This window comes from Thunnus thynnus, chromosome 19, assembly GCF_963924715.1.
Source record: "Thunnus thynnus chromosome 19, fThuThy2.1, whole genome shotgun sequence".
Lineage (NCBI taxonomy): Eukaryota > Metazoa > Chordata > Actinopteri > Scombriformes > Scombridae > Thunnus > Thunnus thynnus.
Window position 1 is genome coordinate 5,379,124 of NC_089535.1, and position 23,564 is coordinate 5,402,687.

General features: G+C 39.8%; 1 protein-coding gene across 3 annotated transcripts; it reads left to right on the plus strand.

Moving 5' to 3' along the window:
- The first annotated feature begins 1,704 nt into the window (after nt 1-1,704).
- On the plus strand, nt 1,705-22,536 carry sbno1 (strawberry notch homolog 1 (Drosophila)). 3 transcript variants are annotated; one of them, XM_067573676.1, is made up of 33 exons: nt 1,705-2,043; nt 6,281-6,400; nt 6,498-6,596; nt 6,714-6,938; nt 7,266-7,404; nt 8,078-8,178; nt 8,351-8,447; nt 9,690-9,850; nt 9,975-10,108; nt 10,214-10,304; nt 10,398-10,559; nt 10,731-10,866; nt 10,966-11,071; nt 11,154-11,307; nt 11,415-11,597; nt 12,557-12,654; nt 12,769-12,920; nt 13,056-13,259; nt 13,350-13,523; nt 13,622-13,791; nt 14,283-14,414; nt 14,806-14,941; nt 15,045-15,157; nt 15,252-15,323; nt 15,422-15,521; nt 15,714-15,788; nt 15,899-16,045; nt 16,974-17,068; nt 17,180-17,266; nt 18,074-18,211; nt 18,301-18,377; nt 18,536-18,729; nt 19,752-22,536. In XM_067573676.1, exons 2-33 carry the CDS (start codon nt 6,281-6,283, stop codon nt 19,892-19,894), a joined length of 4,215 nt encoding a protein of 1,404 aa, XP_067429777.1. In that variant the 5' UTR covers nt 1,705-2,043; the 3' UTR covers nt 19,895-22,536. The 3 variants fall into 3 exon arrangements, with proteins under 3 accessions (XP_067429777.1, XP_067429776.1, XP_067429778.1); XM_067573675.1 differs by lacking the exon at nt 1,705-2,043 and adding an exon at nt 2,345-2,475; XM_067573677.1 differs by lacking the exon at nt 1,705-2,043 and adding an exon at nt 4,957-4,978.
- The last annotated feature ends 1,028 nt before the right edge of the window (nt 22,537-23,564 follow it).

The window sequence follows — 23,564 nt, forward strand, 5'->3', positions numbered from 1 at the left end:
AGAGGGCATGTAGGAGACTCGGAAGCAAAGTAGGAGATTGTATTGATTGATGAGACTTCAGTTGAGCTGTATCACACCTCACGTCAGCCTGGGAGTACTGGGATGTTTCTGCAGTAGCGTTTGGAGGGTTTGTAGATGTAAAGGAGCAACATAAATGCAGCAAAATACAGAAAAATCTGCAAGATAACTGCAACTTGGGAGACTTATTTTCCAGCATTAAAGGTGAAATGCAATTCATGCACTGTTTTGTGTTTTATAGTGTAATTTTTTCCCCATGTTGCCAAAAGTAATTTTTCTGTTGACCAGTTTAATAAAAAGAATCTTAATTACATCCACTGTTACAGACATAGAAAGTAGTTTTACTCCTTTATTGTGAAAAATTCAAGTACTGGTTTAATTTCTATCTTTTAGAATGAACACACACGTTGCACAACTCTTCTCTGGTAAATCATGCTTTATTCATCAAATGCTTCCTGCACTCTCTCCATCAGCCCTACTTATAGACCGTCATAGATGCTCAGCACACAAAACAAGATTACCGTCATATTTTTAAAGTGTTTTCAGTAATTTGATATACAATAGGTACTCCAAGAGGATACAGAAATTGAAAAAAATGATTATTCTTTACAAACAAATATATTTCTACAAAATTGGCTTATTATATTGCCCCAAAATTCAATAACAACGATTAAAAGCTCTACTTTAATGACACGTTTTCGTAGTACATTCATGTTGGACAGTACAAATAGGAAAAGAAAGTAAAAAAGAAAAGAGTGAATGTGCATCCATGACATCAGTATATATTAACTAATCAACAATCAATTTTAGGGTATTTTTATTCCTTTGTATCAGAGATTTTGCAGGGAAATGTTGTTCATTCATCCATTTGTAACTTTGAGGCTCAGTATTTACATACATGAACAAAAATGTATCGAATCAAATCAAATTATTCACCACGAAATCTATTTTTTATGGATGCAGCATTATTACGCCCTCAGATTTAAACTAGACCCCGACTACACACTGCTTTTTGTAAGACGTCAAAAGCCAAAAAGGTTGGAAACCACTGGTTTCATCTTTAACAATGTGTTGTATTTTAAAAGCTTGTTATATTATCCATTGTGTCAAATCTTCATCTGAAAAGTAACTAAAGCTGTCAAATAAATGTAGTGGAGTGGAAGTATTAAGTAGCATCAGATGGAAATAGTCAAGTAAAGTACAAGTACCTTAAAATTGTATTTAAGCACATCTTTATATCATTTTCTCAGTCACTGTGTATGAAGTTTTTAATGGTACTAATATAATTTTTGTGCTGTATCAAATGTTTTACTGATTGTTTAGATATAGTGTGGGTACTTGTTGTCATTGTTGTTATTTATTGTAGATTTTTTTGTTTGTTTTTGTAGTATTCTTGTTTATTGTTATTGTTTGTTCCCTTTTGCCTTGGCTTTTAATGACACTACTGTTTTGCATAATGATGTAATGTTTACCTGTGTGGACCCCAGGAAGAGTACTTGCTAACTTGGTGGTGGCTAATGGGGATCCAAATCAATAAATAAATTAACAAATAAATACAAAGTACTTGAATAAATGTACTTTCCACCACTGATGTATATGCACACAGTAGTTATATTATGAAAGAGGCAAACTTGAAGGAAGAAAGCAGAGGAAGAGGACGCCGAAGAAGAAAAATTCGTCATCGTCACTTCCTACCCAGACCTCGCGGGGGGGTCACGTGACGCTGTATTAGCTCGCTGACTCTGCTATGTTTGTCGTTTGTGTTAACGGTTTAGAAATGTTAAATTTCTCGCTTTCGTCGGTGTATTGTCGGTGCGGGTTGCCCTGCGGCCGGTCGGAGGCTCGTTTTAACGGACGCAGCGCGCGGAGTTCGACTGTTAAAACGGCCACTGTCGGGCCGCGCGTCACGTGACCGGCATGCGGCGGAGCGTTTGATAAAAAGATGGCGTGAGCGCGGCGGAGCGGAGAGGACAACAAACCCCCAGAGCTGCTGAGTGCGACCCGGAGCGGCCGTTAAACTGTCAAGTAAGTTCACCTCCTGCTTGATAACTGTTTGTTTTAACCTTATCTTAACGCATCAACTCATTTAAAAAACACGCAGCTGTCGTCGTGTGTCACCACCTGAGGGAAATATGAAGTTTTCGGTTCCGTTTAACGCTTCTCGTTGCTAACGTGAGCTAGCAACGGCAATGACACAGTGCGCGAGAGCACCGACAACAACATCACAACAATGCGAGGCGGTAATCTGCTAACCGAGCTGCCGCGGACACAGTGTGTGGACTCCCAAGGTGGTGTTTATTTACTGGATGTTATTGCATGTGGAAAGCTCATTTATCGTTAACTTCTTGTTATCGATTTCACGCAGCTAGCCTGGAAATACTCACGCGATTTAACGTCAACGCACCGCCCGCTAACATCCAACGCAAAGTTAATAAGACAACAACAACCAAACGGCAGGTAATAAACACATAATTATATATCAGACATTTGGGTCTCAGATGTAAACGTCGGGTTTCTCTAAAAGATACGTAACTAACCGGCTGTGTCGCTTATAAACACTTACTGAAAGGTGTTTACAGATTCACTTCTAACCGTTTAGATGAATAAATTTTTCGCCTGCTGAATCATAATAAAGATTTTTAGCAATTTTCCCTAAGTTGCCCCCTTTCTTTTCTGTATCGAAACAGAAAGAGAGGTATGCTAACACATGAGAGGCACAAACTGGGGCTTCTTTTTTTCATATGTCAACGCACTGCTTGCTAACGTCCAAAGTTAATAGACACAACAACCAAACGTCAGCTAATAAAAGCATAATTTTTACCTCTGTGACCGAAATGTCAGAGGTGACCCGTCGGTTAATCTAAAAGATAAGTAACAGGTGTTGTGTCTAAGTCTGTTCCTCCATCAAATAATGCTTCCCGTAGCAGCACCTCCGCGTTTAGGGGGTTATGATTAGCCGTAGCAGAGATAACTGGTTGGGGTTAAGGTAAGCTTGGGGTCATGTTAAGCACCTCAGGAGACGACTGGTTGGGGTCAAGGATAAGGCTGGGTGCAGGTTAAGGTAAGGGGAAACGCATATCGGAAGGGGAGCAGATTTCGACACAACACCGGTGTCATGTCCCAACTGGTTTTCAAGCTAGCTGGCTCCCGTACACGTTGTGTTCACCTAACAGCAGCAGCTGTGGTCTGTCTCTTTCATATTTACCGCAATAGATATGAGATGCAACTTGAAAATCCCCAGTAATATAAACTAAACCACAACTCCTGCTGTGAGGTTGAACGCAGCGAGTGAGTGTGAACCAGGTGGGTTGAAAAGCATTTGGGACCTAACACCGGCAATGTGGTTTTAAGAAAAACACGTACTGCTGACAGTCTTTCCTGAATCACCAAAGACTCTTCTAACTTCTCTTCTAAAATATTTAGCCTGCTGACTCATAAGAAAGATTTTTAACCATTTTTCCCACGTTGCCCCCTCTCTTTTCTGTGTCGAAACAGAAAGAACAACGCTGAAGTTAAGGGGCACATAAATATTGATATTTAGCAGCTAATTCTCTGTTTTTGCACCACTTACACTTGTGAAAAAGTGTTAGACATCGTAGCAAAAAGCCTTAACACTGTTTAAATCCACTGTCAGATTTGTGAAACACATTTTTGCTAATGAAAACAAAAAAAGGGCGATTTCACTACTTTTTTCCTCCATCCACACCACATTAGACAAGATCCAGATAAAAAACCACTATATTTAGACTAGTCAAATCTGGACTAGATTAACAATGAGACTCCAAAGACTTAAGTTTCAGATTTGTGAAATCTTTTATTCTATTCTTGAAAACTGGGGGAAAAAAGGGCGATTTCACTGCATTTTTGGAAATAGAAAAAAGCAGTGAAATAGGTTCCACAAGGTTTCACAAATCTGAAACCGTTTTAATGAGTCTCTGGAGTCCCCTTGTTAAACTAGACCAGATTTTACAAGTCTAAATATAGTGGTTTTTGATCTGGGCCTGGTCTAATGTGGTCTGAATGGAGGGGGGAAAGCGGTGAAATCGCCCTTTTTTCTGTTTTCATAAGCAAAATGAAGGTTTCACAAATCTGAAAGTGGATTAAAACTGCGTTAAAGCTTTTTGTCTACGATGTCTAACACTTTCTCACAAATGTAAGTGGTGGAAAAAAACGGAGAATCAGCTGTTAAATATCATAATTTATGTTCCCCTTAACTTTCCCCTTAATTCTGAATCGGAAGCTAACTTCAGCAGAGAGAGAGAGAGAGAGGTTTATCTGAATGTATGCTAAAAAAAAAAACATGAGGCACAATCTGGTGCTTTTAAAATGTCATGTAATGTTTAGACACAACAACCAAACTTAATGTAATAAAAGCATAATTGTACCATGTGCGAAGTGGCGACACCGGAGAGAAAATAAGACATTAGCGAGAAAGTCACCGGAGTTACCGTTAACAGTATTAACGGCTGTGATGTTTCTTTCTGAAATTTGCTTATTTGCTTGATATTATGATTATGATTATTATTATTATTACGGCATGATTGACTTTAATTAGATTTATTATCTCACTCTTCACTGCCATGTCACTGTCCTTTTTAATGTGAGTGTCTTTGAGTTGTGCTTTCGGTTAGTGAGCCAACAAGCTAACGTTGCTAAGCTGTGTCACCCTGATCCAAACAGGCCGGTTTAGCCGCTATGACAGCGTGTCAGTGAAGGAAACGGAGCTATAAATGAGCGAGGTTGAACATTTAAAATGTGTGGGTTTTTTGTACATTAAATGCGCGGCTCTTTCATCCACTGTTTGCTGTATGTTTTGAATAATGATTAACCTCGCTGTGCTAACGAGGACTGTTGAGGGGGGAAGCTACGTTGAGTCAGAGACACCAGGAAGTTAAAGCGGCGCATTGCAAACACGTGTCTTGTTTTGGGTCACTTTGTAACGAGTCTCGGATCCGTCCTGGTGTGTAAACGGTTGCTGTGATCAATGAATATCTCTGATACTTGTATCTTCTTCCTTATATTTCGGAGTGAATACGTGTATCTGGAGTCGGTGTTCCTATTTTAGTGTTTCGTTTTTACTTTTTTCGTCATGCGCTTTTTAGAGGAGATGCGGCGAGGTGAAAAAATTAAATAGAATATTTTACTTGCATTAGTTTTAAATGACTAAGCACTTAAACTGCGCGTTAAGGTTAAACACCGGATGTTTGGTCTTTTTATATCGGATCTAAAACGCATTACTGATTTATTTATTTTTAATTGTAAAGTGGACTTTTAATTGACCTTTGCGTTGCTTGTTTCATCACACACGTGTGCTATACATGTGGGTCTATGAAGGGTCAGAAACAGGTTTAATGCCAAGTAGGGTTGTGGTGCATAACAGTCAAAAAATAAAAGGTAAAAAGAGAAGGCATTGTTGCATCTTTTCACTTACATCTACTGCAGCTTAGATTAAATAGTTGTAATTCATTATGATTTCTATGCTTGTGGTTGTTGCTACTTCTGCTTCAACCGATTTCTCAGGCAGATTTGTCTTTTTGACAATATTTAAGAGCTCAAAAGAAAGAACTGAACAAAAAGTAACGTCATGCAGGGACAAGCAGGCGGTGTAATAGGACCTCAAAGTCAAACCTTGAACTCCAAACTCTTATATGATGTTGTGAAGAGTTAAATGTTTAAATGAAAGTAAAATCAAGCTCTTGATGTGTAGATGCTTGTTTAACTTCACAACTTCATGTCTGTGTTAACATTTTCCCTCTTTTTCATGCCAGAGAAATGGATCTGGTCATGTCTTTTTACAAACAGGGTGCTTTTAAATTATTAGATTAGTAGAATCTCCTACATTCACAACTTTTTTTTTTTCTCAAAATATGACTTATTGCTGCAGTATTTTAGGATTGTAACTATTATTTTTTTTATTCACAATTAATCTGCCAAATACTTTGATTTTGTTTGGTCTAAACAATGTCAGAAAAATGCAGATCACAGTTTCCTAAAGCTCCACATGACGTCTCCGTCTTCAAATTGCACGCCGTGAATGAGATTCAGTTTACTCTCGTATCAGACAAACTAAGGCAGGAAATGTTTTTACTTGGAGAAATATATTAACAGCCGCTTATCAGAGTTGTTGCAGATGGATTCTGCATAACTAACTGTTTCACGCCCAAATATTTTTATTACTGTTTTATCACTGTTGGGATGATATTTTTATTTGTAAACCAATATCGTCAGCATGAAATATGTTAACATGAGTTTGTCTTTGCAGATGGATCCTGGACAGGATTTACTTCTCACTGCTCTTAGTGAGAGCGGCATTTGCCCAAATGATATCGGTCTATTTGATGTTGATTCTCAGGATGTTGCGCAGCCCTCTACAACCCAGCAAGTAAGATGAGCTTTTGTTTTCTGCTTAAATAGGAGCAGAAGTTATTTTTAATTTTCATAACTATATGTTAATGTTCTTATTTCTGGTTGTCCTCCAGTCTATCTCCATCAGTGCCCTGGATGCTGGTTTGGGGACAGAGTCAGTGGACGCTGTTCGAACTGAGCCTCCAGCTCCGGTCCCTATAGTTACTATCAGGGTGAGATTATGGAACATTCAGTTCCCTAAATTAATTATGCAAGACACAATGTTACGATGCAGCGGATGTTTGTTTTCTGTATTAAAATCATGTTGTTGTTTTTTCTGTCTCCAACAGCACAAACCTCAGCCATCAACCACCACATTTGTCTTAAATCAGCTGAATCAGTTGCCGTCATTAGGAGCTACCGTGACCAAACAGTCAGTTACAAACCCAATCAAACACACCATAACCGTCACCAAGGTGGTCCATGTTGCTAACGCAGCCCTGCGAGGTTCACCGACCCCCTCGACTACAAGTATCCCTCCTTCAGTGTCCACAGTTGTGCCTTCTAACAGAGAGGTGAGTTTGTAGCATTACAGTAGAATCGCAGTAGTTAGCATCTGTTTCTCTGGAAGATAAATATCTGTTGATGTTTGAGAAGCACAGAAGTTTATTTGACAACATTTGAGGCTGTTGTGAAGATATTTAAAGAATCCTTTAATTCCTGCCTAGGTAGCCAACAGCTGCTATCTTTGTTTGGATTAGGAATCTTGGAAAACAGATTAAAATTGTCTCTATCATGCAGTAGACTAAAATGTAACGTTGGTGCATGAGAGGCACAAACTGGTCACAGAGAAAAGGTTTCTTTTTTAAAAATTCTGATTATACGTTTGCTTTTCCTCACAGATTCAGTTGAAAGACCTCCTTAGGACGGGCAATGTGAGGAGCACTGGCCTAAAGGGCAACAGTCTGATGGAGCTCATGAAGCTAAAGCCTCCACCTGACATTACTACACCAGTAGCAACGGCAACAGCCACCGGTCAGGGTGAGTTATTTAAACATGCAGCAAGGTTGTGTACATGCTGTACTCCTTTTAAACAAAGTCATATCAATAATTTGTGATGTATAGTTTTGATCATCCCCATCTAGAGAGACATATAAGACATTTAAAGAAGTTATCAGAGCCGTACACTTAATGAGCTTAAAGCTGTAGTGTTGGGTGTTTAACTCTCAGTAGGTTTGGCACTCCTGGTGGTTCTTTTAGAGTCTCTTCATTCATATTGTGCAGGTTTAAATCTTAGCAGAAGGCATTTGGTATTTCCCATCTATGTTCAGCCACAGCTAATCAATTTCTCTGTTTATCCCTCAGTAAATGAGGCTGATAAAGAGGAAAAATCTTCTGCAAAATGAAATAAAAATTATGGCTGACTGTGTGTCAAATGAGACTATAAATTCATGTGTGACTGATTTTCAAAACCTGCTATAAAGTCCAGATCTTTCCGTTATAGTCCTGGAAACACTTTCCTGTCCACATTTCATCAGGATATTACTGATTTTAACAGATCAACCTTTGTTAAATCCTCATTTGTTGGAATGACAAACCCGAGCTTTAACAGGCCCCGTTAAAATTATAATATTTTGAAATCGATATTTGTGAGTTTTCGAACAGCTTTGAGTCTCTCAGTAACACATCTGGTCTCTGTTTGTTTGTGTTTCAGGTGAAATGAATAATGGAATCAAGAAGGAGGTTTTGGGTAAAGACGCTGCCAGAATCTGGATTAATGACGACATTAAAATGCACAACTTTTCACATGCTCTGGTAAGAATTATGATATTGATTTAAGAAAGATGTTGAACACTGCTAAATGTGTCTGTATGTTAAAGGCCCCAGTGGAATATTGATATTTCTGGTTATGTTTAAAAGCTGCTTTATAAGCAGAAGAATATCTGGTAATAACTGCTCGTCTCTTTATGTGACTCTCTGTTTACAGAAACTACCAGGGATGAAGGAGGAGGAAGAGCCTGAGGAGGAGGAGGAAGAAGAGTTGGGTCACGCAGAGACTTATGCAGAGTACATGCCGATGAAACGTAAGTGTTGTGATGGAGGAGTTTAAATCTCATAAAAAAATTAGTTTACAATTCTGGTATTATAGTGCAGAATGCTTCCCTAATCACATGGCGCCGCGTTTTACGACAACAAACGTCTGAAAAACATCTCGTCAGAGTTTGATAAAAGGCAGCTTTGTTTGGTTCTTACATTTAAACACAAACGCCCTGGAAACTGCTCAGCAGGTTAACACTGAGTGTATATATAACAGCAAGCTTTTAATGTCAACAAACTAAAATACAAAGACTCAGACAGCACATAAATAAATAAATAAATGATAAATAAATAAATAAATCTGCCGTTTGTCTTTTGGTTTTTCTTTCAAATGAGTTAGAAAGAAACCAACATGATCCTCTGAGTCACGTCTCTCATGTCCTGGTAGAAACAGAGTGAACAGCTGAATCAGGTGCTTCTCAGTTCAGGACAGCAGAAGCTTCTGTTTTTCAGTTTCTCATGTCCTGTCAGACTTCCTCTTAGCGTTAATGTAATGTAAATATATATAAATATGACTATGATTTATTACACCCTTTATTTATTTTTACTGATTTACTTGTCAGCTGTGATGTCAGAGATTTTGTATTGTTAGTTTGTTAATATAAAAAAACTAATAAATGAGTAGATAAGATGTTACTAAAAAGAGTCTTTCCATGTGCTTCAAACACAAAAATAAAAAATAATTGAAATTTGGGGAACATTTTTGAGAATGTTGATTTTGATATGTGAAACTTGCGTAATGATATAATCAAATTAATCATAATTAAAAAAATAAATAAATATTCCTTTAATTCTTTACTAAACATCAGAGAAAATTCACTATTACAGAATAAATTCTTCTTTCTCGCAAAATACAGAACTTGTCAATGTCAGTAAATCTTCCAATCATACTGTTACAGGGATATCGTGCAGGATTTTTAAATGTATTTCCCTAATTTAAATGGTTACTAGTGCCTGTACTCCTTCAACACATAGAAAGATTAACACTGTTTATATGAGGTGTGAATAAGTATATACACCAACAATATAAAAGAAACTAACATTCTATTACACACAGATGTTAGATATAGAATTTAGATGATGTATGTTATACTCACATTTAATAGAAATGTCCTACATTGAGTAATGACGACTGTATCGTTCTTTATCAGTGAAACTCAATCAAATCAAACTAAGTACAGCTGTGATATTGTTTGTGGATCCACTGACCGGTTGGTTTGTCAACACAGTAAAGGTCGGCCTGCGGCATCCTGATCCAGTGGTGGAGACCAGTTCCCTGTCCAGCGTCAACCCTCCAGATGTTTGGTACAGACTGTCCATCCCAGAAGAAGTCATCGATCGCGGCTCCCTGTCTGCTCTGCAGCTGGAAGCCATCACATACGCCGCTCAGGTAAACACTCGCGGTGTCTTTTTCTCATGTGTGACCGCTCCGACTCAGTCTGTGGGTCTTTATTACTTTGAAAGGCAAATCTGTGCACTTTTAATTGTGTGTTTCTTGTCTCGATGCATCACAGCAACATGAGACATTCCTCCCCAGCGGTGATCGAGCTGCGTATTTGATCGGTGATGGAGCTGGTGTGGGGAAAGGCCGGACGATCGCGGGGGTCATCTATGAGAATTATCTTTTAGGCAGGAAGAGATCACTTTGGTAAATACTCCAAATCTATTCAATTGTGTTTGGAGATTACAAACTATGAACGTTATGCCTACAACATATTACCTCTAACTATATACATTCCCCTCTTTTGTTCAGGTTTAGTGTCTCCAATGACTTGAAGTATGATGCTGAAAGGGATTTAAGGGATATAGGAGCCAAGAACATCCAGGTTCATTCACTGAACAAGGTAAGATCACTTCTATCATACATAAATGAAAACATTAACCTGCTTTGTAACTGCGAAGTGTGACTCAATTACACTTTTTTTTTATATTGTCAGTTCAAATATGGCAAAATCTCCTCAAAACACAATGGGAGCGTGAAGAAAGGTGTGATCTTCGCCACCTACTCCTCCTTGATAGGAGAGAGCCAATCAGGAGGGAAGTACAAGACCAGATTTCAACAGCTTCTCCACTGGTGTGGCGAGGACTTTGATGGAGTTGTATCCTTCTCATAGAAGCTTTTTTGAAGAGACGATCAGTCAGTAAAACAGACGTACTCAGGAAATTACTTCATATATTTTCACCTATGCCAAAATTAACTGCATTAAAGGTGATTTTAAATGAGATTCTTTTAGAAATGTTAATGACTTTCCTTAACCGAATGACTTCAGATTGTATATGACGAGTGTCATAAAGCCAAAAACGTATGTCCGATCGGATCATCCAAGCCCACGAAAACTGGGCTCGCAGTGTTGGAACTGCAGAACAAACTCCCCAAGGCTCGTGTTGTGTACGCCAGCGCTACGGGTTAGTAGACACAATCAAATGAAACCTGCTTCTTGAATGGATTCCTGGTGAATCCGAGCCACTGCTGTACATTCTTAAAATGTATTTTTTCCTGTCTAGGTGCGTCTGAACCCCGAAACATGGCTTATATGAACCGGTTGGGCATCTGGGGACATAAAACACCCTTCAGAGAATTTGGCAACTTTATCCAAGCTGTTGAACGCAGGTAAGTTTCTCCGACAGGAAAGTTTTACAGAGGAGCAACAAATGTCCGCCGACCTAACGTATGTTTTCATTTGTTTTTTCAGAGGCGTTGGCGCCATGGAGATTGTTGCTATGGACATGAAACTGAGGGGGATGTACATTGCGAGGCAGTTGAGTTTTACAGGTGTCACTTTCAAGATTGAGGAAGTTCCTCTGACGCAGAAATACATTTACATGTATAACAAATCCGTGAGGCTGGTAAGCACATTAAATAAGCTTGTAGAAATGCATTTTAAACACACGACTGCGTTCCTTTTGTTTTTTTGCTTGCTGTTAATGAATATATGTCATCATGCGTCTTTCAGTGGGTGAGTGCACGTGAGAAATTCCAGCAGGCTGCGAACCTGATGGATGCAGAGCAACGCATGAAGAAGTCCATGTGGGGCCAGTTCTGGTCCGCTCACCAGAGGTTCTTCAAATACCTTTGCATCGCATCCAAAGTCCGCAGGGTGGTCCAGCTGGCCAGAGAGGAGGTCCAGAATGGAAAGGTGAGACAACTCTTGAAATATGACTGACTGCATGATGACTTTATAATGAAGGTCATGTACTTGCCCGTCTGCGGTCTGATCTGTGAATACAGTTCTGCCGTGTTTGCCTTAGTGGGGAGATCGCATGAAACCGCAGGCTCCCAGTATCTCTCTGATCTGACGTATGCTGCAGGGCAAGTGTACATTACTCAACATGACAGGAAGTGTGGTGGTGGGACGGGTGGGGGGGGGCAGGAGGGCAGCACATCGATGTAAATCTAACATGTGAAAGACAGCAGAGTAAAATGTGAAAGAAAACACTTCTTAAAAATAGGTCAGCATGGTGGAAACCCAGTGCTGGTGAGGAATAGCAAACACATTCATATAACCTACTTCTGGCAAAACGCTGACAAAGTGCTTTTACTGTAATAAAAAAAAAAAAAAAAAAAAAAAAGGCACATGGTGCAGTTTGCTGTGTGGAACCAGACTCATAGATGATGAGAAAAATGTAACAAATATTTACAACCACCTGAAACAAAACATCGATGAAGCTGGAGAGCTCCTGTTGCCTGCTGGTTAACAGTCATCATGTCACATTAGCACAAGTTTGATTCCAGCAGCAGAACTTTTGTTGCATGTCATACCTCATGTCTCTCTCTCCTAGTTTACTGTCATCCCTTGACTCTCACTATCTAATAAAGGCACAAATGCCTGAAAATAAATATTAAAAAAACAATGATGAAGCAGTCAGGACCAGGAAAATCTCTATCGTCCGACTAATCAAACATGCATATAAGGAGCTTAAAGAATGCTGCAGAGGCTTTGAATTACCACCAAAGACAACTAAAGACATGACTCTTGTCAACACTGAAACAAATGCTAAACAAAAAGCTACTCAGTGCCCTCCTAGAACTCTTCTTCATGTTGTGATCAGCGACATCCTCCGTGCATGAAATACTGACAAGCTGTTTCCTCTGCAGTGTGTGGTGATCGGTCTTCAGTCCACCGGAGAAGCAAGAACACTGGAGGCCTTGGAGGAAGGAGGAGGAGAACTCAATGACTTCGTGTCAACTGCAAAGTACGGACTCACTTAAACCACAGCTGAAAGAAAAAAAAAAAAAAGATGATTCTTTTCACACAGTTGTAACGGAACGACGCATGCAGGAACTGTAATGAAGTGTTTCTGTTGCAGAGGGGTGCTGCAGTCCCTGATTGAGAAGCATTTTCCAGCTCCTGACCGACAGAAGCTTTACAGCCTGCTAGGTATTGACCTCTCAGCGAAGAAGACCCCCTCTCCCAGCGAGACCCCAGCAGAACCTGAACAGAAGGGCAAGAAAAGGAAAGGTAATGGAAATTATGAGCTAATAACAAATAGCAAATAGAAAGACGAGTTGACATTATTTCTTAAAAAATACCTCTTGTCTTGATTCTCGTTTAATCTTTAAAAATTTTCTTCATTCTTCATCGTGGTCTCTCCAGGTTCAGAGGTCAAAAAGAAGCCCAAAAAGAAGCCTCGCAAGCACGGCGGTCTGTCGGGAACCAGCTCTGAGGACAGCCAGTCGGAGGAGTCGGACAGAGAGTCCGGTAAAGACAGCGACGACAGCTTCAAATCTGTCAGCTCGGCGGATGAAGACGACGATTTCAACCCATTCAGAGACGAGTCTGATGACGACGAGGAAGATGGTGAGAATCCAGTTTTCAGGTCGTGGATGTTAAACAAAGACATTTTATAGCTTATGATCACATCAAACCTTTCTGCCTTCCTCCGTTTAGATCCGTGGCTCATCAGAAAGGAACCAAAGAAAGGGAAAGAGAAGAAGAAGAAGAAAAAGCGAAGGAAGAGTATCGATCCAGACTCCATTCAAAGTGCCTTGTTAGCCTCAGGGCTGGGCTCCACCAGGCCTGCTTTCACTGCCCCCGTCAACCCTCCCAGTGCGCCTGCCGCAGGTAAGCATGTTAGCGCGAGGTAAAATTTGATTAAAGCCATTTTCATTCGGCCTTCTGAGGGTTAATGAATGTATTGTTTTTTTTTGCTTCTTCATAAGTTAAGGCAGAGAGTCAGGATAGCTGCCTAACAAGTCAGGACGCAGTGGAACATGCCCAGAAAATGAAGAAAGATCTGCTGGAAAAACTGGAGGAGCTAGCCGAGGATCTACCTCCCAACACTCTGGATGAGCTAATAGATGAACTGGGAGGACCTGACAACGTAGCCGAGGTACAAACATCTGTGGTCGCTTCTTTTTTTTTCTTTTTAATATGCCTCTGCGACAACCGTGGCCAGACGCATTATGTTTTCACTTTGTCTGTCTCATGAACGCGAATCTCAGAAACACCTTGAGGGAATCTCTTGAAATTTGGCACAAATGTCCACTTGGACTCAAGGATGAACTGATCAGAATTAGGTGGTTAAAGGTCACTGACCTCACAAAACACGTTTTTGTCCATAACTCAAGAATTTAAACGCTAATTATGACAAAGTTTCACAGTCTCTAAGTGAAGATGACGTATTTCTCACTGGAATCAAACATGTCAATATAGTGATTTAAAAAAAAACAACCTTAATACCTTTTTATTAAATTCCTTCAAAGTCTTCACTACAAATATTATGAGTGGACAGACGTGGATATTAACTGCAGCTTGACTGGTTGGCTGAGACATACATTTTGTTTTTTTAATAACTTTTCTCACTTTTCCGTCTCTTTTCAGATGACGGGCCGTAAAGGTCGTGTGGTCAGTAACGACGACGGCAGCATCACCTATGAATCTCGCTCTGAGCTGGATGTCCCGGTGGAAATCCTCAACCTCACAGAGAAACAAAGATTCATGGATGGAGAAAAGGTAAAAAGGCAAACTTTAAAGAGGACAGATGGGTTTTACCAATCATGTAACTGATTATTATTATTAGAGGTTTGGTGCTGTAATTACTTGGTGGATGTTCAGACAGAATATTTATTATTCTGTATATATGTATTAATAAATACTGAAAGGTTCACCGACTCATCCGCTGATTCTGACCAGCTGCACTAATTTCAATGACGTCCCACTGTTATACTGCAGATTATTAACCTCCTATAACAAGCCACCAGCCAGCAGAGACTGATTTCATTTTCTTATGGTTGAGCTAAAACTTTTGGACACGACTGACAGACTTTTAATAAAGAAATAACAGCTGCTTATTCCATATTTTGTATGTGAAAACTTAATATCCGTCGTCCGCCTTGTCAACCAGAACATCGCCATCATCTCGGAAGCCGCCAGCTCGGGTATATCCCTGCAGGCCGACCGCAGGGTGAAGAACCAGCGGCGGAGAGTCCACATGACGCTGGAGCTTCCGTGGAGCGCAGACAGAGCTATACAGCAGTTCGGTCAGTAGATGTTAACCCTCGGTAATACAAACATTTGATTACATGAATAAGGATGTGGTTCAAAACGTACTGAACTCTTCTTCTCTTGTTTCTCCGGACGCAGGGAGAACTCACAGGTCAAACCAGGTCACGGCCCCAGAATATGTCTTCCTCATATCGGAGCTCGCAGGAGAGCAAAGATTTGCATCCATTGTTGCCAAAAGACTTGAAAGCTTGGTGAGGATGAATTGAATTATGTATTTTTTTAAAGTGTGGTGAAGTTCATCATTTCTACTAAACATTAACTGCATTTGTGTTAAATCTTTAACAGGGCGCTCTCACTCACGGAGACAGAAGAGCAACAGAAACTCGAGATCTCAGCAGGTTTAATTTTGACAACAAAGTAAGAACATCAAGTGTTTCCTTTCACATGTTTTTTTTAATTTTTTTTTATTGTCGTAGTTATTAACAGTGACTCACTTGTGGTAATCTTGTTCACAGTACGGCAGAAACGCTCTGGAAATTGTGATGAAATCGATCGTGAAGCTCGACGCTCCGCTGGTGTCGCCGCCCTCAAACTTTAAAGGGGATTTCTTCAAAGGTATGACTCATGTTATCAAAAACAACGCAAGAAACTGGTAGTCTCATGTTGCTACAATCCATTTTGTTTGCTGCACTTTTAGTTCATTCCATAGAAGTAATTATTAGCAAACTGTATTGATTTCTATGTTTGAAACAAATCAGTGCTTCTCATGTGTCTCTGAGTGATAAAAGTGTTTTTCTTCTTCTGCAGAAATCCAAAGTGGATTAATAGGTGTCGGCCTCATTAATGTGGAGGACAGATCTGGCACGCTGTCGCTGGACAAAGGTGATTTTTAAAGTGACATTGCAACTATTCTTGTTCAATTTGATGTACAACACATCAACAACAAGGTGGAGAATAATTAATCTAACGCTCATACTTTGTTCCCGCTGCAGACTACAACAACATCGGGAAGTTCCTGAACCGTATTTTAGGGATGGAGGTCCAGCAGCAGAACGCCTTGTTCCAGTACTTTTCTGACACACTGGCAGCAGTCATTCAGGAAGCCAAGAAGAACGGCAGATATGACATGGGCATTCTCGGTAAGAGAGCCATTATTCCTCTGCCGGTGCTTTGATGCTACTGCGGATGTCATCCAGTTTATATTATACTACGTATTACTCACTCTTCATTCAACACGCATCAGCACATAAATTAACAGACGTTTCAGGGGAAATGTTTTCTTCATTGCTTTCTCCAAACATCCGGCTGACTGACTGCATCTGGTGCCTCCACAAGAGGAGAACAGGCAAAACAGATAAATCGAGAGCATTAATTAGTTGTTTTTTGTTTTGTTTTTTCTCTCCACGGCTCCTCCCCCGGGCTCCGTATTCAACCATATTCACATTTAAAACTCAAGATTTTATTTTTTTTAAACTATGGCAGAGTGAACTGATTTTCTTGCACAACGTTTTTTATGATTTGAGTCATAACCATCTGTCTGCTCTGACATGTAAGCTTGGATTTCAGTGGTTCATTTTGATTGGACCTGAATTCTTTCTAACAGTCTAAATACACTAAACACAGACGTGGCGTGACACGTCTGCTGCAGCAGAGTGCGTCTGTTATAATCAACCGAAGCAGCTATACCAACCGCGGAAGCCGCGTGCACCCTCGCAGGCATCGCACTGCTCATCTCTGTTTTTACACGGCTATTCGTCTATTTTTTGTTTTCTCTACGCGGCCCTCCGACAGGTTAAAACTACATAGAACCGTGCAATCTGTTTTAAAAGGATCAAAATAAACACCTCCGTTGTACCAGAGGCAATGCGATGCAACCTTCTGGGTTCTTTTTCATTGCACATTATAATAAATAAATCAAATCCTGTAGTTAAAATGATCTAGTTAATTCAGTAGCACGCAGCCACCTGCAACAAAGACGTAGTTGGTGTAGCAGCACCTATGTGACACGTGGCGTCCTTGCCTGATGTATTTCAGCTGTAATATATGTCTCCCTGTTTCTTCTATCAGATCTGGGCTCCGGTGACGAGAAGGTGAAGAAGGTGGACTGCAGGAAATTCCTAACACCAGGCTACACCACATCTGGACATGTTGAACTCTTCACAGTACGTTCATATAAACGTTTACGTCGTTTAGATCTCTCTCTCCTATTTATGATACGGCTCGATCGCAGTAACCTCACCTGACTTTGTATCTGTGTGTGTCTTTTCTTACAGGTCAGTGTGGAGAGAGGAATGTCCTGGGAAGATGCCACGCATGCTTGGGCAGAACAGAACGGACCAGATGATGGCTTCTATGTACAGGTATGAGAGGGGAGATTAGCTCTGCCAACCAGAACCGCAAGATCACTGGGACCTTTGTTGCCTTTCTCTCTCTCTTTCCGTTGTTTTCTGTCATCTCTCCACATATCAATATCTAATAAAGGGCCTCAAAACAAACTGACTATATGAATTTGACACTTTTAAATCAAGGTTGCTTGTAGTTTTATTATAACAGGATCGCTTTTAGAGTTTATCTCCACCTTTTTATTGTACCAGAATTTGCATTGTGATGATCCATATTGGTACAAAAAATGTATCAAGATCATCCTGCTATGTACAGGAATGATCACAGACAAAGGTCAAAACATTATACAGCAAAACAAAATCCAGTGTGACTTCATCTAGCAACTTATTTTGTCTGAACAACTGTCCAAAAATCCAAATAAATGACATTTTCTGTTATGTAAAACAAGAAAAAACAGCAAAATCTCAACTTTGAGAACTTGAAACATCACATTTTTGCCTTAAAAAAGGACCTTAAATGATTAATTAATCATCAAAATAGTTGCTGATCAATTTTCTTTGCATCAACTTATCAATTAACTGACTAATCGTGCAGCTCTGGTAGCAACAAACACATCCGCTAGCATCGAGTGATTTCATATCTGAGCCAAGAATACTTTGCACAATTATGCAGATTTATGAATGAAAGGTTAATGGATCGAGCCTCGGCTAGTTGGCAGTTCTCGTCCCCAGAAATCCGACTGATGTATGATGATTGCAGTAGTTCAGTTCGTGTAACTGGTGATGGATTTCTCTTTCAGTAAAACGTGTGTTTCATTTCATCAGATGAGGAACAACAAGAAAACAGCCATACTGGTCAAAGAGGTGAACACCAAGAAGAGGCTGTTCCTGGTGTACAGACCCAACACCGGCAGACAGCTCAAACTGGAGACGTACGCAGACATCAAGAAGAGGTTTAAAAAGGTAAAAACATTATTTTATTTTTAAAAAAGTGCTAGGAGAAGGAGGCTGAATGCTTTCTGTGACAACTTCTGGTGTTTTTGGTTTGTTAGGTCTTGTCAGAAGACGCCAAGCAGCACTGGACGGACCAGTACAAGCTGTCAGCAAAGATCTGCTCTCATGCATTCTGGTACGTACATTAGAGATAAATAAACCAGTCTCAAGTAGGCTGAAGAGCTGTTGGATTTGTTGACGATAACAAAAGTCCTTCTGAAGCCTCACAGCTGACGTTGATCAGTCTAATTAAAACGTCTCGGTTCGTGAACTCTTGTGTGTTTCTCCTCACAGGCGGGGTAATTGTAAGAAAGCGGCGGTGGGGCTACCGTGCGAGATCGGTCTCCGGTGTCGGACGTACTACGTCCTGTGCGGCTCGGTGCTCAGCGTGTGGAACGAGCTGGAGGAAGTGCTCACCCCCGTCAGCGGAACCAACGTAAAAGTGCAGATCGTCCGTCTCAGAACAGAAGACGGTCAGAGGATAGTTGGTAAGTTGAAGGACTAGTCGGGTGTTTTCTGGGAAACATGTTTATTTGCATCCCTCCATCATTTCTTATCCTTGGCAACACGTCGGGGCCCCCGTGTCGGTTAATCTTGGCCGCCGTCGTTCTTCACAGTTCTGCAGCAGGTCATTTTTGGTCTTCTTGGGTTTCTTTGGTTTGGAGTCCGTCTCGGCGCAACGTTTAGGGATGTGATCTGTAACCACTTAAACAGCACATAGACCAACATCTGCCTTATTTTAGTGATGTTCTTGCTTTTTGGGTTTTCAGTATAATTTCAAGGTTGTGATCTTGTCAGGCCAGAAACCAGAGGAAGCACTCCGGGGTTTTCCACCAGTCGTTACAATCCGCTGTCTCTGCTGATAGAGCTGCTTACATTCGCTGGTTTCAGCTCTTCAAATGTTGTGATTTAATGTTTTTCTTTGTCATACTGAATATTTTAGACTGTTGGCTGAACAAGACAAGACATCTTAAAATGTTTTCCTCTGATTCAGGGAAATTATAACGGTCACTTTGACTATTTTTACAGACAAATCTGACTATTATTTTCTCAATAAAGTTTTATGTCTGTAAAATGTCAGTAAATATGGACACATGGCCACTGACATGTTTTTTTTTGGTTTGTTTTGTTATGTTTTTCTTAGCTTGGCATAAAGTCTCTAGAGACAGCTGGCCTGGATCTGTCCACAGTACCTCTAAAGCTCACTGACGTAACATGTTATAAGTTGTTTGTTTAATCCATACAGTAAACAAAGTAATAAAACAACTAGTTCTGGTTTTACGGGAGGTTTTGTGCAGATCTTTCTCTTGTCCCCATGAGGCCGCCAGACAAGAAACTCCTGACTGTAGCTTCGTATTTACAGACCAGACATGAGAGTGACGTGCATCTTCACATCTGACTCTCAGCAAGAAAAGCAAATAAGCATGTTTCCCCCAAAATATCCTTTTTATCACGTCGTAGAAACAGCAGCCTCACAGCTCATTCTCAACTCTCTCTCTCTGTTTCACAGGACTGATCATTCCAGCGAACTGCGTGTCTCCGTTAATTAACAAGCTCTCCACGTCGGACCAGAGCCAGCAGCTGGCTGTGCAGGAGCAACAGAAGAGGCAACAGCTGCACCCCCAAAGTTTCAGTCACGCACCCAACACATAGTCTGGGTGGGGGGTGGGGGGGTTTCGGACCACTCTGCTTCACGGGCTTCGATCCCACGAGTTCACATCCCCCACACTAAAAGGGATCTGGCTCCATCTCTATCTCTCTGCACACCGCAGACCTCCAGGACCGCTGTCCCTTGTTCTGCACCCTCACGCCCCCGCCCATCGTCTCCGAGGGTCAGAGGTCACACCAAGCTGTGACCGTTCTCACATGTAAAGCAGTGGTTGTACAGAGAAAAAGATTTCAGGGTTGTTGTTGTTGTTTTTTTTTTTTTTTTTTTGTTCTTTTAACCTTCGAGAGACTCGTGTTATCACCTAGAGAGATTTGACGGGTGATGTATCGTCCTCTGACATTCAGAGTGAAAGATTTGTGATATATTGATTAAGACGGACTTGAGTTGAGAGTTGAAACGTAGATGTCGGCCTGTGGCGGTTTCAGTTATCCACTATCCTCACCCGACGCTTTAAAGCTGTTTATTCTTTCATGCCCCGAGTCCGAACTATCTGACATGAAGCAAAAACCATAAATAAAAAGAAAAAGGGCATTTAATGCTAAACTACAATCCAATAATTAATATATGATGAAGACCTTTATTCCTCAGACATTCAGTACATGTGCAGTGAAAGAATTTGATAACTACGGGAAACCAGGTGTGTGCTTTTTATTTTTTTTCTTCTTCTTCTGTTGGTCTGTGTTCATCGTCGTCACTCATGAAACAAAGACCAAAATGTCATCATCATCATCATCATCAGAATCCACTTCTTCTGCATCTTAATCAGCTTGTTTCGCACATGAGTCTCATGTTTTATCAAAGTTCCTTGGTTTGTTTTTATTTCACACTTCATCATTTTGTTCTTCATCGTAACATTAACAAGCAGGAGTTTGTCTTATGTGCCTTTTTTTGTATCAGTACACATAGTTACTGCAGTCAGGCACCTTCCCAACACACCAAACACGCTTTCACTGTCCGTTATCTGGTGACGAATCGCTTCTATTTATACTGCATGAAATTAAAGAATGTTTCACAAAGATAATATTTGATGAAGTTAAGTTTGTCATCAATAAACCAGACTTTTGGTGAAGGAGCAACACGATGTCCAACTCATGACAAGTGAAAGCTGTTTTAGTTGAACAGTCGTGTTCCCACGTTAAATTTGACTTCTTGTTGTCGCTGTTTAATGAAATCGATTTGCGAACACTTTCTTATCCAGAAAAAGGTGCCGGCGTCCGGTTCCGTAAACGATCGTCACTCTCAAACATCAGATAAATTTGCAAATCTTAAAGTTCTCTCGTATATTCAAGCATGTGCCGCGAGTACGGCGTTCCTTTTTCGGATGTTATCTCATGTCGCAGCTTGCATGTCGCAGATTCGGTGAAACAGGCTCCACAGTTGTTAAAAAAAACGACTTTTCGGTATTTATTTCAGTTTTTTTTTCAGGCTGGACTACATATCTGTCACTGAAAGTAGAAGGAAATATGTTTAACATTATTAAGATGAAGCAGCCAAGGAATTCTGAGAAATGTGAAACTCGTGTCCTCGACAAAGACTCGCTGCTTTCTGATCTTCACACCGGTTTCAGTCTCAAACTCTGCTCTGTTTTTATGTTTTTATTTTGTTGCATTTTTTTTTTTTTTTTTTTTTTTTTAAATGAATTGTGCTCAGGGGTTAAACTCATACAAAGACCCTCTTTGGAAAAACAAAACAAAGAAAATCTCTTCTTTCTTTTTTTTTCTACTAGAGTATCTGAAATGCATGAGACCATAACTCAAATCCTCCTCCACCTCTCCTCAGTACTGTCCTGTGTTTGACTCACAGCACATGCTACGGACACATCTCCTCCTCCTCCTCTAATTCATCTGCTTTTCCGGAGCCGAGCTGTAATTAAAAAAATTAAAAAAAAAAAAAAAAAAAAAAAAAAAAAAGAATAGACGATCGCTTCTGTTAAATAGCTCTTCTGCCTCCTCCTCGGGTCCTGTCCTGCGTTTATAGATCTGCACTGGAAAAGGGGGGACGGGCTAAAAGTCTGGATACATGAGCCGCTCCTATTGGCTGATAATAGAAGATGTTAATGAGACGGTGCGCTCAGACACATCTTTAAACCCTGTGGATTAGTTGTTATTATTAAGTGTGTTTTTTCCCCTGTTATTGATTGATTGCATTTAAAAAAAAACCCACATGAAATAAGAAGGAAGAAGTCTTTGTAACATACCCACATGTGCATTTTTTTGTACACTTTGTAAAAGGATTCAAACTGATTCAACGCAGCACATCTCCAAATTTGTTGGGACGATATTTCGGAGACTTTATTGAGAATATTAATAATGTCTGCTCTCTCTAAATAGGAAATCACATCTTTCAACTCGACTGTCCACCATATTTAAGCCAACAACTCATGTTTTTTTTAAATTTTATTTTGTCTTTTCGAGATGTTTATGTACATGTGCTGCTGACTTTAAAGTGTCATATGGCAGATCGGCTCTTTCTGAAGTTGAAACACTTGAAGGACTCTTTTTTTTTTTTTTTTTCTTTTCTTTAATCATTGCACGAGTTGCACTACTGACAAGAGTTGTACAAAAAAGATTCAACATTACCTGTACATGAATGAGTGCAATGCTCAATAAAGCTTGGTATACTTCTACCTCGTCCTGCTGTTATTACATACAAGATGCTTCATTTGCATAATCCCAGCAGCAAATATAGGAGCTTCACATGGTTTTAATTGAATAAAAACGTTTAAGAACAAGCCAGTTTCCATCACTGCTACATCTTTGTATATTTTAGGCTATTTTGTTGTTGCTTTTCCTGTGATATTGATATGATTTATGGTTTATTTTAAAAGGTTTTGCTGTGAAATGAAAAACAAATTAATCCTGCACTCTGTCCATAACATGACGTTTCAGTTCTCAGACCTTCATCAGATAAAATTAATTCATTCTTTGCTTTCCTTTATTTCCTTTATCCTACGTACCTGTCACTAAGACCTTACAGTCAGCGGGAACCTTTCTGAAATTATGGCGCTGAATTATTTTAAAGGGTTGTCAGGCTCCTTTAGTCAATATATATAGATATGAAACTAGAAGCTCACAGATTCCTTGAAAGATGTTTAAGAAATAGAAGCTCACTTTGTTGTTTAACTTGTTGAATTTTTAGGGTTTTCAAGCAATGGAGGACAAAGTATTTTTATCTTTTGCTTAAGTAAAAATGGCGTTATCACACTGAAAATACTCCATCACAAAATGTAAATGTTAAGTAAAAGTAATTATCATTAGCAAAATTCACTGAAGTATCAAAAGTAAAGATTCTACAGGAAAATGTCCTTTGTTAATTATACTTTTACAATTTCAAGTAGTATTACAGATGCATAGATGTCTGAGTAGTATTTGACTTTTGTATCAAGGTTAGATAAAACTCATTTTAACTACTTAATGTGTATGTTGGTCAGTAGTTTAATTATAACAATCATCAGCATATTGTTTGTAAAATCTTTAATTGTAAAGTAACAAACAGCTGCCAAACAAATGTAGTGGATTAATAAGTGCAATATTTTTCTCTGAGTTGTAGTGGAATAGTAGTGGTGATAATAGTAGTGATAATATAAAATGATCAGTTAAGTACCTTAAAACTCTCAGAGGAAACAGTCTAAACCCCAAAAGTATTCAGTTTACA

What these genes read in the sequence shown, in the direction of transcription:
- sbno1 (XM_067573676.1), top strand. Translation starts at nt 6,281, where the DNA reads ATGGATCCTGGACAGGATTTACTTCTCACTGCTCTTAGTGAGAGCGGC. An exon ending in AGGTTCATTCACTGAACAAG is followed by an intron (nt 10,305 to 10,397) that starts GTAAGATCACTT and finishes TTATATTGTCAG; the next exon opens with TTCAAATATGGCAAAATCTC. An exon ending in TGATGACGACGAGGAAGATG is followed by an intron (nt 13,260 to 13,349) that starts GTGAGAATCCAG and finishes TCCTCCGTTTAG; the next exon opens with ATCCGTGGCTCATCAGAAAG.